Source organism: Perca fluviatilis, chromosome 15, assembly GCF_010015445.1.
Source record: "Perca fluviatilis chromosome 15, GENO_Pfluv_1.0, whole genome shotgun sequence".
In the NCBI taxonomy this organism is placed as follows: Eukaryota; Metazoa; Chordata; class Actinopteri; order Perciformes; family Percidae; genus Perca; species Perca fluviatilis.
Window position 1 is genome coordinate 4,117,406 of NC_053126.1, and position 14,988 is coordinate 4,132,393.

The following is a 14,988-nucleotide window of genomic DNA, read 5'->3' on the forward strand; positions in this document are numbered from 1 at the left end:
TGCATGCGTCCTTGAGAACTGTAACTCGTATAACTTCTGTTGTCCGTTAATTGTAGCGATGTCAGACTGACCTGCCGGTCATCGCCGGTCATGGCCGAGCACGTGAAAACCGGCCTATTCCGGTCACCGGCCGGTCTATCGGTGCATCTCTAGCACTTAATAATCTGAGTCGGTGTCAAAACTAGCGTATGTAAATTGAAGGTGCGCAATTTTCCATTAACGTAACATTGCAGCTTGTTTCGCTGCTGTCGACTGCAATGGTCTCGCTTAATACTGGACCAATGTCAAGGACTGTTGTTCCCATCGGTCTCTTAGACACAGAAACGTAGGAAAATAGGGTCCAGCTTAAAAAGAAACTGAAGTTATCCTTTAACATTGTAAGAGGGCATGCCTTAGCGGAGGTCCACGCCCTCCGAGTGCCTTCTAGTTATTGATTAATTGCCACCTCTTCCAATGTGATGTTGTTAATTTTCTCCACATCAGTTTAATCATATATCCGTCTCCTACTCCATGCAACTTATCCACAACGTCTTCGGTTAAGAATGTCGGATCACGTGGCCGGTTAGCTCAGTGGGTAGAGCAGGTGCACAAGTGCAGAGGTTTAATCCTCGACGCAGAAGGTCCAGGGTTCGAATCCGACCTGTGACGGTTTTCGTGCATGTCTTCCCCCCCCCTCTCTCCCCTTTCATGTAGCAAATACTGCTCTCAGAAGTTTACAGTTTAGCATACAAACTGCTTCAAAATAGTTTACTCCGAAGGCTTGAATTATATAACTGATATTACAACCCTCCACATTTGACAGCATGATTGATGACTGTTTATACCCGAGTACATTTTCAATTAAGTTAGTTTAATCAAGCTGGTCATATGCTTTTCGTGTGTTAGGGAGAAATAGTTGCCTTCATTTTTCTTAAGATGTCACGTTAGTAAACCCAAATTGAAAAGGGGCTCAACAAATGTAGACCCTTTCCACAGTCTGACTGAATTCTAGAGTTAGTTTAGTTGCAGTCAGTTGCGTTGCTGCTCATCACATCGCTGTAGCTAAATGTCATGTCAGCTGTCTACTGTTAGTCTTCTCTGTCACTCCTACTGATACATGGGCAGGGCTGATGCCGATCAGTGATTCACGGGGTCCCAGTCTGCTTGTGGTGCTCTGTCTCAGACGCTTAGGGTCAGATTTACACGTTGAAATACACTGTCTGGAAAATCCCTCAGGCCCCCCACCTTCCTCTTCCTCCTGCATGTCCCGACTGTGTCTTGTAATGTGTCCTTGGCGATGGAGACCGTTTCTGTGGGGTGGGGGGGGGGATGCGTGTCTGCATTGCTGGGGACATCCTGAGTGTCGACACACTAGCTGTTACATTTTGACATTTACCAGCACGTCTCCTAACGGATTTAATTAGATGAGCAATTATATTTTACATACCCAGTCACACAGTGATTCTCATGGTGTCAGTGGCTACATCTGCACTACTTTTGGTTTAAAAAAATGAATATCGTTTGCTACGTTTACACACTGGGTGAACATTACTCTGATGTTTCCGAGCCCCTAAATCTCTTATCAGTCTTATCAGTTAGGTAGTGTACGTACCTTTCGTCGTCGGTCCAAGCTAATAAATCCCTGCTCTTACTTTTCATCATTGTTGTTCTTTCTTCAAAGTATTTTCTGTATTTTCAACTTATTCATTCATGATTTTCAACCTGAGAGTAACATCAGACAATCTGCTTCCTGTTTAAACCGGCTCACATGCCCAGTGTGTGTGTGAATGGTCATGTGATATGTGATGTCAGTCGTGTTAATATGGATGACGATTAGTTCTGCTACTGGACCTAAAACTCTTGTGCGGACGGAGATCGTTTTTGTCTCAAAACGTTGTAGTGTAGATGACTAAGGGTGTGACAATTTCGATTTTTAATTCAAAAATCGACTGAAATGAAGTCGCAATCTCGAACTTAAAATTAAATAATTTAATCGTTGATGCTGCCACGCCCCCATGTCACGTCCGGTCGGCTTGCCAAGCGGAAAAAAACACACATGTTGAAGTGCTGTGACAGCACCGGCTTAGTTATCAATGTCGTTAGCATCGTGGCTAACACTATTGTTGCTTTATTTTTTGACAAGTCATTTCGGCTGTGCTTTCTAACATGATTTCGATTTTATGTTACGGAGTTCTCTGTTGATTTGGGTTTGTCGCCGTGTGCTGATGATGGAATATAATGTAAACGGAGAGCGGCGTGCCAGAAATGCAATGCGCTATGATGTAAGTCCCCTTCAAGGCCAGGCTGATGTTGGAAGTCCCTCTAGTGGACAGAACGTGTAACAACAACTTATAGTAGCATTGACAATGCATAAACCTGAGTAGTGTAGTACATATTAATAACAGGCTGCATTTGAGCATTAAATCTTCAAATATTATTCGAATAATGGCATAGCAACCTGTGCTTTAAATTTTCTTTTTTTTAAATGTAAAAATCGAGAATCGAATTGAACCGTGACCTTAGAATCGAAAATGTAATGTAATCGAGGATTTGGAGAATCGTGACACCCCTAATGACAAGCCTATCATTGTTGAATATCAATTATGTTTCCTTCTCCTCCCTTTCCCCTCAGATACATCGGGAAATCCGATTCTATCACCATCAGCGTGTGGAATCACAAGAAGATTCACAAGAAGCAAGGGGCTGGGTTCCTTGGCTGTGTCCGCCTTCTGTCCAACGCTATCAACCGCCTTAAAGACACAGGCTGTAAGTGTCAGTATTACTCCATTTTTTTTTTTATTATGTTTTGAAATCATTAAACTGATCACTAGTGGAAGAAGCGATGTTGCCTATTAAAGGTACCCTGTGGAGTTGTAGCACTACAGAGCAATGTATTTACAAGTTGGGTTCCCGTTTTGTCTGAATGGAGCACAAAGACGGACACGCACCCAATCCTGCCACCAGTTACACGCTAATCCGCTGATCAGTCGCTGCTGGCGGTAACACGCAGAGAAAGGCAGCAATGCACCAACGAGGGCAGCGGAAAAATGGTTAATAATCAAAGTTTTAAAATCTGCTCGCAATCTAGTTTCTGGTCTATTTGCGCCGCGACAAGAAAACACACCGATAATAAGGGCTGTGCAATGAATCGAATTTTAATCGCAATTTACGATTCTGGCTGCTAACGATCACTTATCTCATCTTCAACGGGGCGTCCGGGGCCCCTAGGGGGTCCTCAGAGTCACTGCAGGGAAGGGCCTCCAAATTATTGTCAGTTTTTAAAAGTTTTTTCAATAATTTAAAATGTCTTAACATAATTCCATCATATTATTAGCAAATAAATCCCCACTGATGATAGGCTTACTGGCCTACAGGTAAGGTAGTCACTGAGATAACCATCCACAGATACAGCTCATCCTAAAGATCCACGGTGCCACACTGCCACTGTGTAACATTAAAAGATCATTTATAAAGTCATGCCAACAATTATTATTTTAATAGCTTAGTATTCTATGCAAAACAAATTAAAAAATGTCTAAAGGCTTTAGGCTGCCCTATGCGTTATTGCAGGCCCAGTTTAATATGCAACTTCATTTTATGCAACATATGTAGTAGGGGGTCCCTGCTCGGTCTCTCTTTCAGTTAAGGGGTCCTTGGCTTAAAAAATGTTGAAGAGCCCTGATATATGATATAAATAATTGGATTCTGCACTTTTGCTTTTCACTTTGATACCAAATCCTCCGCCATCATCTTGTCGGTCTGAAATCGGACTCCTGCCACTCTGTGGTGCGACCATGCTGTACGGAGCGACACATTCACGTGGGTACTGAGACGCAAAAAAAGTATCTAAATTGGTTTTATTTCTATAAAATAAGAAAGAAGATGGTGTAGGCGATGGGCGATAAATGTAATCGGTGTATGCCCAAACACCGTGTACACCTGTAACACCGACTACCGAGGCAAGCCTGACTTCAAGTATACACGCAATGTGTTTTGGCGACCAACACATATATATACATTTTAGTTTGTGCATGAGAAAACTCCATAGGGCACCTTTAACTTTTGAATAGAGTTAATTGTTCAAAGTTTGTATCAAGGGTACAAAATTAGCACCATCCACCCGCCAAATGCTGGAAAATATGCAAGTGGCTGGTAGATTTGCTTCACTCACCAGCCCAAAAACACAACTGTAATCTGAGTGGCTGGTAAAATTTGAACATTCACTAGCCAATCGGCTGGTGGACAAAAAGTTAATTTTGCACCCTGTTTGTGTCCTACGATGTTTCCTTCCTTCCTTCCTGGATTCTTAAAAAGCCTAAATGTCTGTGCATGGAAAGGTTTGCCGGTTAAAATGCTGAAAACCGATTTGTCTGTGCTGTTTCACTCCAAAGATGTTGTTTTACAGCGTTGTTATATTTTGGCGTGATGATTAAATCACTATGGATGCAGTCGGCTGTAATGCAGTACTGACGCCTAGACCCTCCCCTCCCCCAGATGGTCTTTTGTTTTGTTCTGAAAATTAAATTGTAGTTCAGTTGCAGCACAGATTTCGTTGCCAAAACTACACATGACTTGTTTGTTTTACTTGAGTGAGCTATTTATTTGTCTCAGTTCATTATTCCCTCTACTGGGGTGGAGAACAACTCTTGAATTATTAATTGCAGTTATTCATGCCCTAATGGTAAAATGAGGCCGTATCCATCAAGCCGGCTTCATACCTGTAGTGTGATAAGAAGCAGAAGTCAGTACCACAGTGCTGCTGTCAGGCCTGAGTGACACAACATTGGGAGTAGCTCCTTTTTTAGTCCTGTCCTCCTCACTAGGTCTGACAGAGGTCAGAGCTGTGTGTGTGTGTGTGTGTGTGTGTGTGTGTGTGTGTGTGTGTGTGTGTGTGTGTGTGTGTGTGTGTGTGTGTGTGTGTGTGTGTGTGTGTGTGTGTGTGTGTGTGTGTGTGTGTGTGTGTGTGTGTGTGTGTGTGTGTGTGAGAGAGGGGTCAACACTCTGCCCTCTGCCAGAACAGGAAGAGCCAATCAACGTCGCCCTGCAATTACAGTCAAAATATCTCATGTCAGAAGCTAACTGGATAAATGCGATGGTTGGCTTTAGTAAATGGCTTCCAGTAAACGCAGTTGCCAGACAGTTGTAGCTTCAACAAAGCTGGAGCCTGGAGTGACTTAGCGAGCTGGTACCCGCTTCGCCGGGGCCCGCAGCCGCGTAGGCAGAAACGGGGGGGTGGGGGAGGAGGATCCCAGCGCCTTTTCCTAGAAGCCCCTGACACTTGTTTTCCTGGAGCGACACAGGAAACCTGAACCTTGTGCCACAGCTGTGAGTGGTTTGCCTCTGCATTTCCTTTCTCTCCTGGCCTCCTCCTCACCCCTTCAGTTTCCCCTTCGGTCTCCTCCATAGACTGGCAACATGTGTACACACACACACACACACACACACACATCAAATGCCTTTGTGACTAACCTCCCACTATCTCCGTCTGCCGATCTAGACAACCGGTCATTTCAAGCAGACGTGCATAATTGTAGAGCTATTAAAGTGTAAGCGTAGATTTGTTGTGTTCTCTCTGTTGTGGTCGCTCTCCCCCTGCGAGTATTTGTCATTCTTTTGTTGGGTTTTTTTTGTGCGCATTTACCAACCGTTGCAGTTTGTCCCCTCCACAGGCCTTAGAGAGGGCATCGAGTTGACTTAAACATTTGTGTATAATTGTAGAGCGTCTTGGGGTTGACTGTAACATTTATGTATAATTGCAGAGTGTCTGCGTCTTTGTGTATATGACTGCATTTAAATGTATGCATCTCAAAGTGAGTGCTGTTCTCTGCGTACATTTCAGTGTGTGTGTGTGTGTGTGTGTGTGTGTGTGTGTGTGTGTGTGTGTGTGTGTGTGTGTGTGTGTGTGTGTGTGTGTGTGTGTGTGTGTGTGTGTGTGTGTGTGTGTGTGTGTGTGTGTTTCTCTGTGGCTGCTGACCTCCGGCCAGCCTTGTAACGGTTTGACCATTGCCTGTTTTGGTCCCTGTTTAGTCTAGACAGACATCCTGAGCTGATCTGCATGACACCCAGACAACAGAGAGCAGATAGTGGCATTTTTTTATGTCTGCAGGCAACTTGGACAAGTTTTTCTTTCCTTTTCTGCCTGATCTCCCTCTCTCTCTCTCTCCCTCACTCTCAAATTCCGCAGACTTTGAGAAGTTCAGACAAAGAGTTTCCAGACTTTGGCAGAGGTTCACGTCCATGCTAAGGCCGAGCGGAATAGTGCAGGCTTTGTACTGAAATTCGTCAAATGTTTGACCTCTGCATTTGAACTGAAGCCTGCTCTGTAGCGATGCGCGGTGAGATTTTTACAGCCCGTGGCTGTTCCACAGACCAGACCATCTGTTCCAGGGCACAGCCAAGCTGTGGTCTGCAGACAGAAGAATGAGAGACGGATAATGAGGGAGAGAGGAATTGAGTCTGAGTGATGTAAATGATACGGAGCAATGGGACTCGTCCAAAGGAGAAAAATAAAAATGCATCCCAAACACATGCTGGTTTGCATGTAAATCCCTGACACTGATGAATCCTCTCTCGTCTCCTCTTTCTTTCATGTTTATTCTCATTTCCTGTTTGTCTCACGCTGTTTGTCTCTTTTTCTCTTCACTTTGGCGCTCCACTTCTTCTTTTCTGTCCTCTCTCCCTCTCTCTCTCTCTTTCTCTCCACAGACCAGAGACTAGACTTGAACAAGTTGAGTCCCAATGACAGTGACACAGTCAGAGGCCAGATAGTGGGTGAGTACGGATGGACGCAAGAAAACAGGGATGCATTTGGAAGCACGCTAAAGATTTGGAAAAACTCTCACTTTAATTAGAAAGTAAATGGAAGCTACACAAAAACCTAATCCCTAAAATGGTCTTTCTGGGCTAATTCCCATTGGCTGTCTTCTTCACCACGAGGTCAGATGTACAGCATGTTGTCCTTCAGTCACTGTGTATTAAATGTTCAAGGAGGGTGGTATACTAAACCACTAATGGGCAGCATTTACAGCAAAAGGAAACTCGCTTAAAGCCCAGGTTGACTATTTAAAAGTCATTTCAGTATTTTCTTTAAAATTATCTCGTCATCTTTGATTAGTTGCTTTGACAGTTCTTGTAGTAATTACAGTTCTTGTAATGAGCATCCATGCCCTGGGTCGACTGCTTTAGCCTGGCGGACCGGGATGAGGAAGAGAAATTCAGTTCTCAATCCAACACCTTGTTTTTTTTTATGATTGACACTTTTTATTAGATTTTTGTTTTTTTGAAACGACATACAAAACATGCACTTTACAACGTGAACATATAAGAGAGCTGAGCCAGAAGGCAAAGCTCTCGATCTACCGGGCAGTTTTCGTTCCTACCCTCACCTGTGGCCATGAAGGCTGGATCATGACCGAAAGAACGAGATCCAGGGTACAAGCAGCCGAAATGGGTTTTTCTCAGCAGGGGGGCTGGCGTCTCCCTTAGAGATAGGGTGAGAAGATGAGTCATCCGTGAGGAGCTCGGAGTAGAGCCGCTGCTCCTTTTGCGTCGAAAGCAGCCAGTTTAGGTGGTTTGTGCATCTGGTGAGGATGCCCCCTGGGCGCCTCCCTAGGGAGGTGTTCCAGGCACGTCCAGCTGGGAGGAGGCCTCGGGGAAGACCCAGGACTAGGTGGAGGGATTATATCTCCAACCTGGCCTGGGAACGCCTCGGGATCCCCCAGTCGGAGCTGGTTAATATGGCTCGGGAAAGGGAAGTTTGGGGTTCCCTGCTGGAGCTGCTCCCCCCGTGACCCGACACCGGATAGGCGGACGAAGATGGATGGACTTTTTTTCCATTTTTTTGGGCATTTATTTGACAGGACAGCTTAGACTTGAAAGGGTAGAGAGGGGGAATGACATGCAGCAAAAAGGGTCGCAGGCCCGAGTCGAACCTGCGGCCGCTGCGTCGAGGAGTAAACCTCTATATATGGGCACCCACTCTACCAGGTGAGCTAACCAGGCGCCCCACTTAGACAGAATTTAAGAAAAAACGACATAACACCCATAACATGTAAGACAATATAATAAATAACCAAATAGACAATACAAAACTGTAAACCAGATAAACATATGTATATGTTATAACACCATAAGCACATAGTACACGTCTCTCTCCAGCACAAGGCTTTTTAGGAACCCTCCAGAAAGTTCAGGTACTTTCCCCATTTTCTAGTGTAGACATCCAATCTGGAAAACCGTTTGTATGACATCTTTTTAAACGCTGCAACCCTAGCCATCTCACAATCCCACTCCTGGATTGACAGCACCCCTTCATTCTTCCATCCTCTCAAAAGACACATGAACCACGCCTTACATCGGCACAAATTGGATCCTTATTTAAAAGGAAAATACGTCCCTTTAAAAAGCTGGTTTGCCTGTTAATCCCGTTATTACCTTACAAGCAATGTAGCTTTTAAAAGATGCCTTTTTTTTTTTTTTTTTCTTCAAACTGAGTCCGGGGTAGTGCTCCCTCCACACAAAACACTACATAACATCACCATTCCAGCAAACTTCCCAGAGAACGACGAGGGTAAAACGGCATCACCGATCTGTTTTAACCGAATATTCTCCGGTCCAGCTCAGCTAAAAACACTGAAGCCCCTCGAGCATGTCGTTCACTACCGAGACCATTTGTAACTGGCTCCGCTACCAACGTTACGTTCACTTCACCTGTTCAATAACCTGTAGATAACGCACTCGTCTGTTTCCTCACTGCAGTGCGTCGCCGCAGTACGCATCAGAAATACTCTGAGTGTGAGACTGTGTTCAGCTGTAGTCTGCCAAATGTTGCCCATTTCCTCCTGCCTATTTTCTCGTTGCTCAAAAAGCCTCCCCAGTCTTCATATAAAATGTAGGATTAGATTTCATAACACCAGACCCTCCCTGCAGAAGGAAAAGATGAAAATGCAACTTCCCTTTTAACCAGACCCTCCAGGATACCACTGATAAAAATGTAACCCCATTCCTGTTACTCATAAAGATATATAGCTCCATTTTGTGCTTCGATAAAATATCTGCATCTGCACTGTAATCTGCTGTCTAGTAATAGTGCGTGCATCTGTCTGCCATGTGTTGCTGCAGTGAGCCTGCAGTCTAGGGACCGGATAGGCTCAGGAGGCCCTGTGGTGGACTGCAGTCGGCTGTTTGACAATGATCTCCCAGATGGGTGAGTTGAGTTTTGCAAATCCTTAACAATAAATGCTTGCTTTTTGGCTAACGTTCTATCAGAATATCTGTTTTAAATACAAGTATAAATGATTGTGTAATGTTTTCAGTAGCGATTTAGCGATACCAGTATTGGAAAAGCTTCCGATTATGCCTAAAATGCTGGTATCGGTATCTGAAAGTACTGGAGATGATGCACCAATCTGATACCGTGTAATTTAGCTCTGAAGAAATTCTATCCAATCTGACAAACTGTTTCTCTGACATCTTTTCAAATGCTGCAACCCTAGCCATCTCACAAGCCCACTCTTGAATTGACGGCACCCCTTCATTCTTTCATTCTCTCAAAAGAACCTGTCTGGCTATCATTAAACTAGTTTGGACTCAATTTAACACTTTAAAGTTCCTTTGACTATTAATCAGTTACATTTCAAAATCCACATAAACCACTCCTTACATCGGCATGAATTGGATCCTTATCTAAAAAGAAAATCTGTCCCTTTTTTAAAGCTGGATCGCCCGTTACTCCCGTTATTTCCTTACAAGCAGTGTAGCATTTAAAAGGTCCGGCGCAGTGCTCGCTCTACATAAAACGCTACGTAAGATCACTTCCAGCAAACTTCCCAGAAGAACAACAAGGGAAAAAACCCCACACCCCCTTTTTTTCCCCAAAAAAAATAAACCTCTTTTTTTCCTTTTTTTAATTCCCCACCCTGCCCCCCCCAGTTTGCTGTTTTATCTCATCAAAGTCACTTTTAAACACTAATTAGAGATGTGAATGTCCATGTACCTATATCAAATTCACACGTAGATCCTAAGATGTGTACAAAATACTTCTATTTGCACATTTTGGGGGGCGATCGCAAGAAAAACGGCGTCAGACCGGATGTGTCCGGATATAGCCAGTAACCTCGCAACGGTGTCCGAACATGGACACAGTTACGGTAACGATGTACGGAATGTGATCGTTGCAATGTGGCGAGACAGAGCAGCGAGACAGAACACTACGAGGTGGTTCTGTGGCTGCCCAACCACGTCGGCTCACTGCTGCGTCTGTGTATGTTTCCGCTGCCAGCTGGGAGGAGCGGAGGACGGCGTCTGGACGGATCCAGTACTTGAACCACATCACACGCACCACGCAGTGGGAGAGGCCTACCAGGTGAGTACACTCTGCAGCCCACAGAAACTCCAACCCAGACCTCTTAAATCAAACAGCAGCCGGCCCGACCGCATCTCTGACCTCAGTGCTCCCAAACTGGCGAGGAGTCTGTCCAAAACTGGAGTGGGCTCCTCCCAAAAAAAAAATAGAAAAAAAAGAAATGGGTGTCAGACAGACCGCTCCAGACAGCGGTGTTTAATGGTGTGGAAGAGCCAGGGAAGTCACGGAGCTGACAAGAGCGGGAAAATTACATTACATTACATGTCATTTGGATCCAAAGCGACTTACAATAAAGTGCTTTTAACCCTGAAGGTTCAAACTCCAGACAACAAATAGTAAGTGCAAGTACATTAGCTTTAAATAATTGAAACCATATGAGCCATATGAAAGTGCAGCTTCAAGAAATATATATATATTTATTTTATTTATGTTTATCCAAGGTGTAGTCGGAAGAGATGTTTTTTCAGTCTTCGGGGGAAGATGCGTAGGCTTTCGGCCATCCTGATGTCAATAGGGAGCTCATTCCACCATTTAGGAGCCACGACAGCAAACCGTCGGGATTTCGTTGAGTGATTAGTTGCCCCTCGCTGTGAGGGGGCGGCGAGCAGGTTGGCTGATGCAGAGCGGAGTGGGCGGGTTGGGGTGTAGGGTTTGACCGTGTCCTGGATGTATGCTGGGGCTGATCCGGTCGTGGCCCTGTATGTACTAAGTACTAGTGTCTTGAAGCGCATGCGGGCAGCAACTGGTACCCAGTGGAGAGAGCGGAGGAGCGCTGTAGTATGGGAGAACTTGGGGAGCAGAGGCTCCGTCTTTAATACTTCTCACTATATCACTATATCATATCACTTAGTTCTTACCAATCTTTCCCTCAGGCAGTCTAACTACCTTAGTGTTTGATGGTTTGTTTGCGTGCTGCCTGCTATGGGTTTCCCAGTTAGCACCTAAAGACTTCCTAAATGCTGCCCATTGATTTGCTGCTGTTTGTGTTTGTAGAGACGACTTCATTATTAGAGCCATTATCCAAGCTTGTAACTGCAATTTCCCTAACCTAATTGATATCGAATTAAAAATGTAATCCAATCGAGACTGGAATGGAAACAATTTGGGAAATCATCTCATTATGGTTTCTTGTACTCCGTCTTTCTTTCGTCCACCCTTAACCATTTCTTCTTGGTCTTCGCTGTGCTTGTCTCCTTCCCCTCTCGCCCCTCTCAAGGCCTGCATCGGAGTACTCCAGCCCGGGCCGGCCTCTCAGCTGCATCGTGGATGAGAACACGCCCGTCAGCACCAACGGGGCCACGCCTACCACCGTATTGCCGCCCGTCGACGGCGACCAGCGGGCCCAGGAGAGACGGGTCCGCTCCCAAAGGCACCGCAACTACATGAGCAGAACCCACCTGCACACACCCCCGGACCTCCCTGAGGGATATGGTTAGTGGGAATCCAGCACCACAGAGTGGACTTGCATATAGTGTGTGTGTGTGTGTGTGTGTGTGTGTGTGTGTTGTATACATACATACATACATACATACATACATACATACACACACACACACACACACACACACACACACACACACACACACACACACACACACATATACTGTGTTTAACATAAGCCTTTATTGTCTTCTATAGGAGAAATTCGTCTTGGGCAGTCGAGAGAACAAAAATGGCGACGCATCGCACATAAACGCACAATAAACAGAAGTAAACATGCATAAAACTTAAGCAAATAATAATATAATTTATGAATGAACGATTGTCATCTAGCCTTAAAGCTACGCCCCCGTTGAAATGATTACAGTTGTAATGGTTTGTGTAGTAATGGTGGTGCTGATGAAGGGACACTTGTGTTCATCTGATGGTAGTCATCTGATGTGTTTTCTCCTGTCCCAGATTGTAATGTAGCACTGTGGAGTCTGGCTACACCACGGATACATTCTGTCTGGCAATGCGAGACTAATCTGATGGGGACGTGGGGGGTGCATCTGAAAAAAAAAACGACGTCACTATGCTATTAATACTGTATGTCTGGCCTTTCCTATCCTGAGGCAGATAAATATTTTATATTGTGATTGCACTAGAGTGTGCTGGGTTATTTTATCCTCTGTGAAAGCCATCTCTACTTCCACTATGAATCCTGTCATCATGGTAATGCTGTTGTGTTAATTGCTTCGCTGCGTCCCCCCCCCCAACACTGGGCTCAGTAACCCGGCTCATCTGTGTCCTCATTCAGTGCAGCGCCGCTCTGATGACGCTGCAGCTCCACACAAGGAGCCTGAAATACTGGCTCCATTTTAGACCGAGATCTAGTTGAATTGATCTGGCTGTTAAAGGCTGGCGGCAGCCATTCACCCCCAACCCCTCTCTATTCTCCTTTGTGCACACAGTCAAACAATCGGACGCATTCATGTAAAAGCAAACACGCACACAAACACACAAGCTGCGATCCCCCCGCACATCCCAAAGGACTTTTGTTCATCTTCACAGTAAAATCTTGTGTAGGGTTTTCGAGCCGGAGCCATGTCACATCTTTGCTCTCAGTCCTTCAGATTAGGAGGCTCTCTACACATCTGTCTCGCTCTCTCCAGCTCTGTCCTTACTTTTTAAAGGTATAGTGGAGGATTTTCCCGAATTTTAGAAAAGATCCGCCCTCTCCACTTTTTTGAAAAAATGCACATGCGCAACACCCTACCTGCTCCCGAGAGGGAACGCCTATTAAACGTGTGCACGAGAGTGCACTGTTTACAAGTTGCTGTCGGCATGGTTCATACGAGCTACTTTCAGAAAGAAGATTTGCACTTTTTCACAAATGGAGATGTTTACCGTGTCTGCGCGGTGCGTGACTTGTGCCAGGGCTAGCATCGCTAATCATAGCTTACATCAACTTTTACTAGCAGTGATTTTAAATGGATTTCTCCAAATAGCACGCCAAACTTTTCCTGTCGAGTAGAAACTTGGCGACTGAGGCATCAGTGGAGAGCCCAACCTGTGCTTTTAGCGCACGCCAGCGTGTGAAACAGACACTCCGGTCTTGTTTCTTTCTTCAGAGGCCTTTCTCTTCTTGTCATACCTTTCGTAGACACTCGTAGCTCACCACACATATACACCTGAAAGTATTCATGCGCAGAAAGCGAAAACTACCCTAGGGACGAGCACGTACGACGGCCTTACGTAAACATAGCGCCAGAATGATTGACAACTAGGAGGACCAATAGTCTTGATGATCCACCCGGAAAAAGAAAATCCTCCACAATACCTTTAAGCTCTTGGGCAGTTCCTATAAAAGCTGTCGGCACCTCCTGATTCTTCGCATGTGAGCGCACAACCCCCCGAGATATGTCACCCTGTGTGTCGGAACGTAAGCGCTGTTTTCCCTAGGTTTGTGGATGACTTGGCTGCACGTATTTGGCGGGAGGTTTCAGGGGTCCTACCTCAAGAAAATGCATTATTATTTCCATATCTGTGTCGAAAACGTTGGAAAAGCTAGAGCAGATAATAAATAAATAACACTCAAAAAGCTTAAAGACACAAACTTGTTAAAGAAGTCCACTGGGGACCGACTACAATCATCAGATCTGAGAAAAACCTTTAATTAGTTTTGACGCTCCTAATGAAAAGAGAGAGAATTCTTTCACACTCCCTGCGGTGAAATGCTGGAAGGAGCTTCCAGAAGAAGTTGTGCGTTCCCCTTTTCAATGTAATTCTTTTAAGAACAGGTCGGATGAATCTTTTGCCTGTCAAAAGGTGTAATGTATAATTATAAAGGTTGTCAGTAATTTATGTAACTTTTAAACTTTATCCTTGCACTGCTATAGTTTTTATACATTATTCTCTTATATTGTCCATATTTAATGCTGGTCTCTAGACTTTGTCCTTGCACTATTGGACTTATTTGCACTATACCACCATGACACCCCCTCTTAGAGCACCTTACCATGCAGACTGAATCCCAGGGTCAGGCCCTGCCCTGTCACTGCAGGCCTCTCATGCTCATCCCTTATAGTACATTCATGTGGATTTGTTATTTAGTATCTTTTCTTTTATTGTCCATATTATTCATGTGGATTAGTTATTTTACCATCCTGTTTATGATGTATGTGTATGTTGTGTGTGATGTCTTTAAGCTACTGGGACCTTGAATTTCCCCTTGGGGACCAATAAAGTATATATCTATTTCTCTATCTATAGCTATCTATCTATCTATCTATCTATCTATCTATCTATCTATCTATCTATCTAACTTATTTATGAATTGTTAGAAAATTTCAATCATGAAATTAATGTTAAAATGTGAATATATATATATATATATATATATATATATATATATATATATATATATATATATATATATATATATATATATAAGCGGTAGGTCCAAAGGGATGCCAGAGAAGCTCTCTCCGGCAGGCTCGTCTCATGGAAATATCTCTGTCAGGGCGCTGACGAATGAGCTCACCTACTCAAAAGTCAGACAACCTCATCTCTCCTCTCCAGTGTTCTTCACCCTGTCTGTCACCTCCTCCCCCATCCCCCGCCTCTTCCCCGGCTGCCTTTCGGAGTCTCTGCTCCCTCAGACGGTCCTTTCATCTCCAGCTGCGTGATCTCTCTCTCTCTCTCTTCCGCAGACAGATTATAAA

General features: G+C 44.5%; 1 protein-coding gene across 2 annotated transcripts in view; it reads left to right on the top strand.

The window, feature by feature from the left end:
* smurf2 (SMAD specific E3 ubiquitin protein ligase 2) overlaps nucleotides 1-14,988 on the top strand; it is a 75,009-nt gene that overhangs the window by 34,077 nt on the left and 25,944 nt on the right. The window contains exons 4-8 of one of the 2 annotated variants that reach the window (XM_039824453.1): nucleotides 2,612-2,751; nucleotides 6,685-6,750; nucleotides 9,100-9,184; nucleotides 10,259-10,342; nucleotides 11,559-11,773. In XM_039824453.1, coding sequence (XP_039680387.1) covers nucleotides 2,612-2,751; nucleotides 6,685-6,750; nucleotides 9,100-9,184; nucleotides 10,259-10,342; nucleotides 11,559-11,773 — 590 coding nt within the window. The remainder of the gene's footprint in view (nucleotides 1-2,611; nucleotides 2,752-6,684; nucleotides 6,751-9,099; nucleotides 9,185-10,258; nucleotides 10,343-11,558; nucleotides 11,774-14,988) is intronic. The other variant, XM_039824454.1, reaches the window with a different exon arrangement.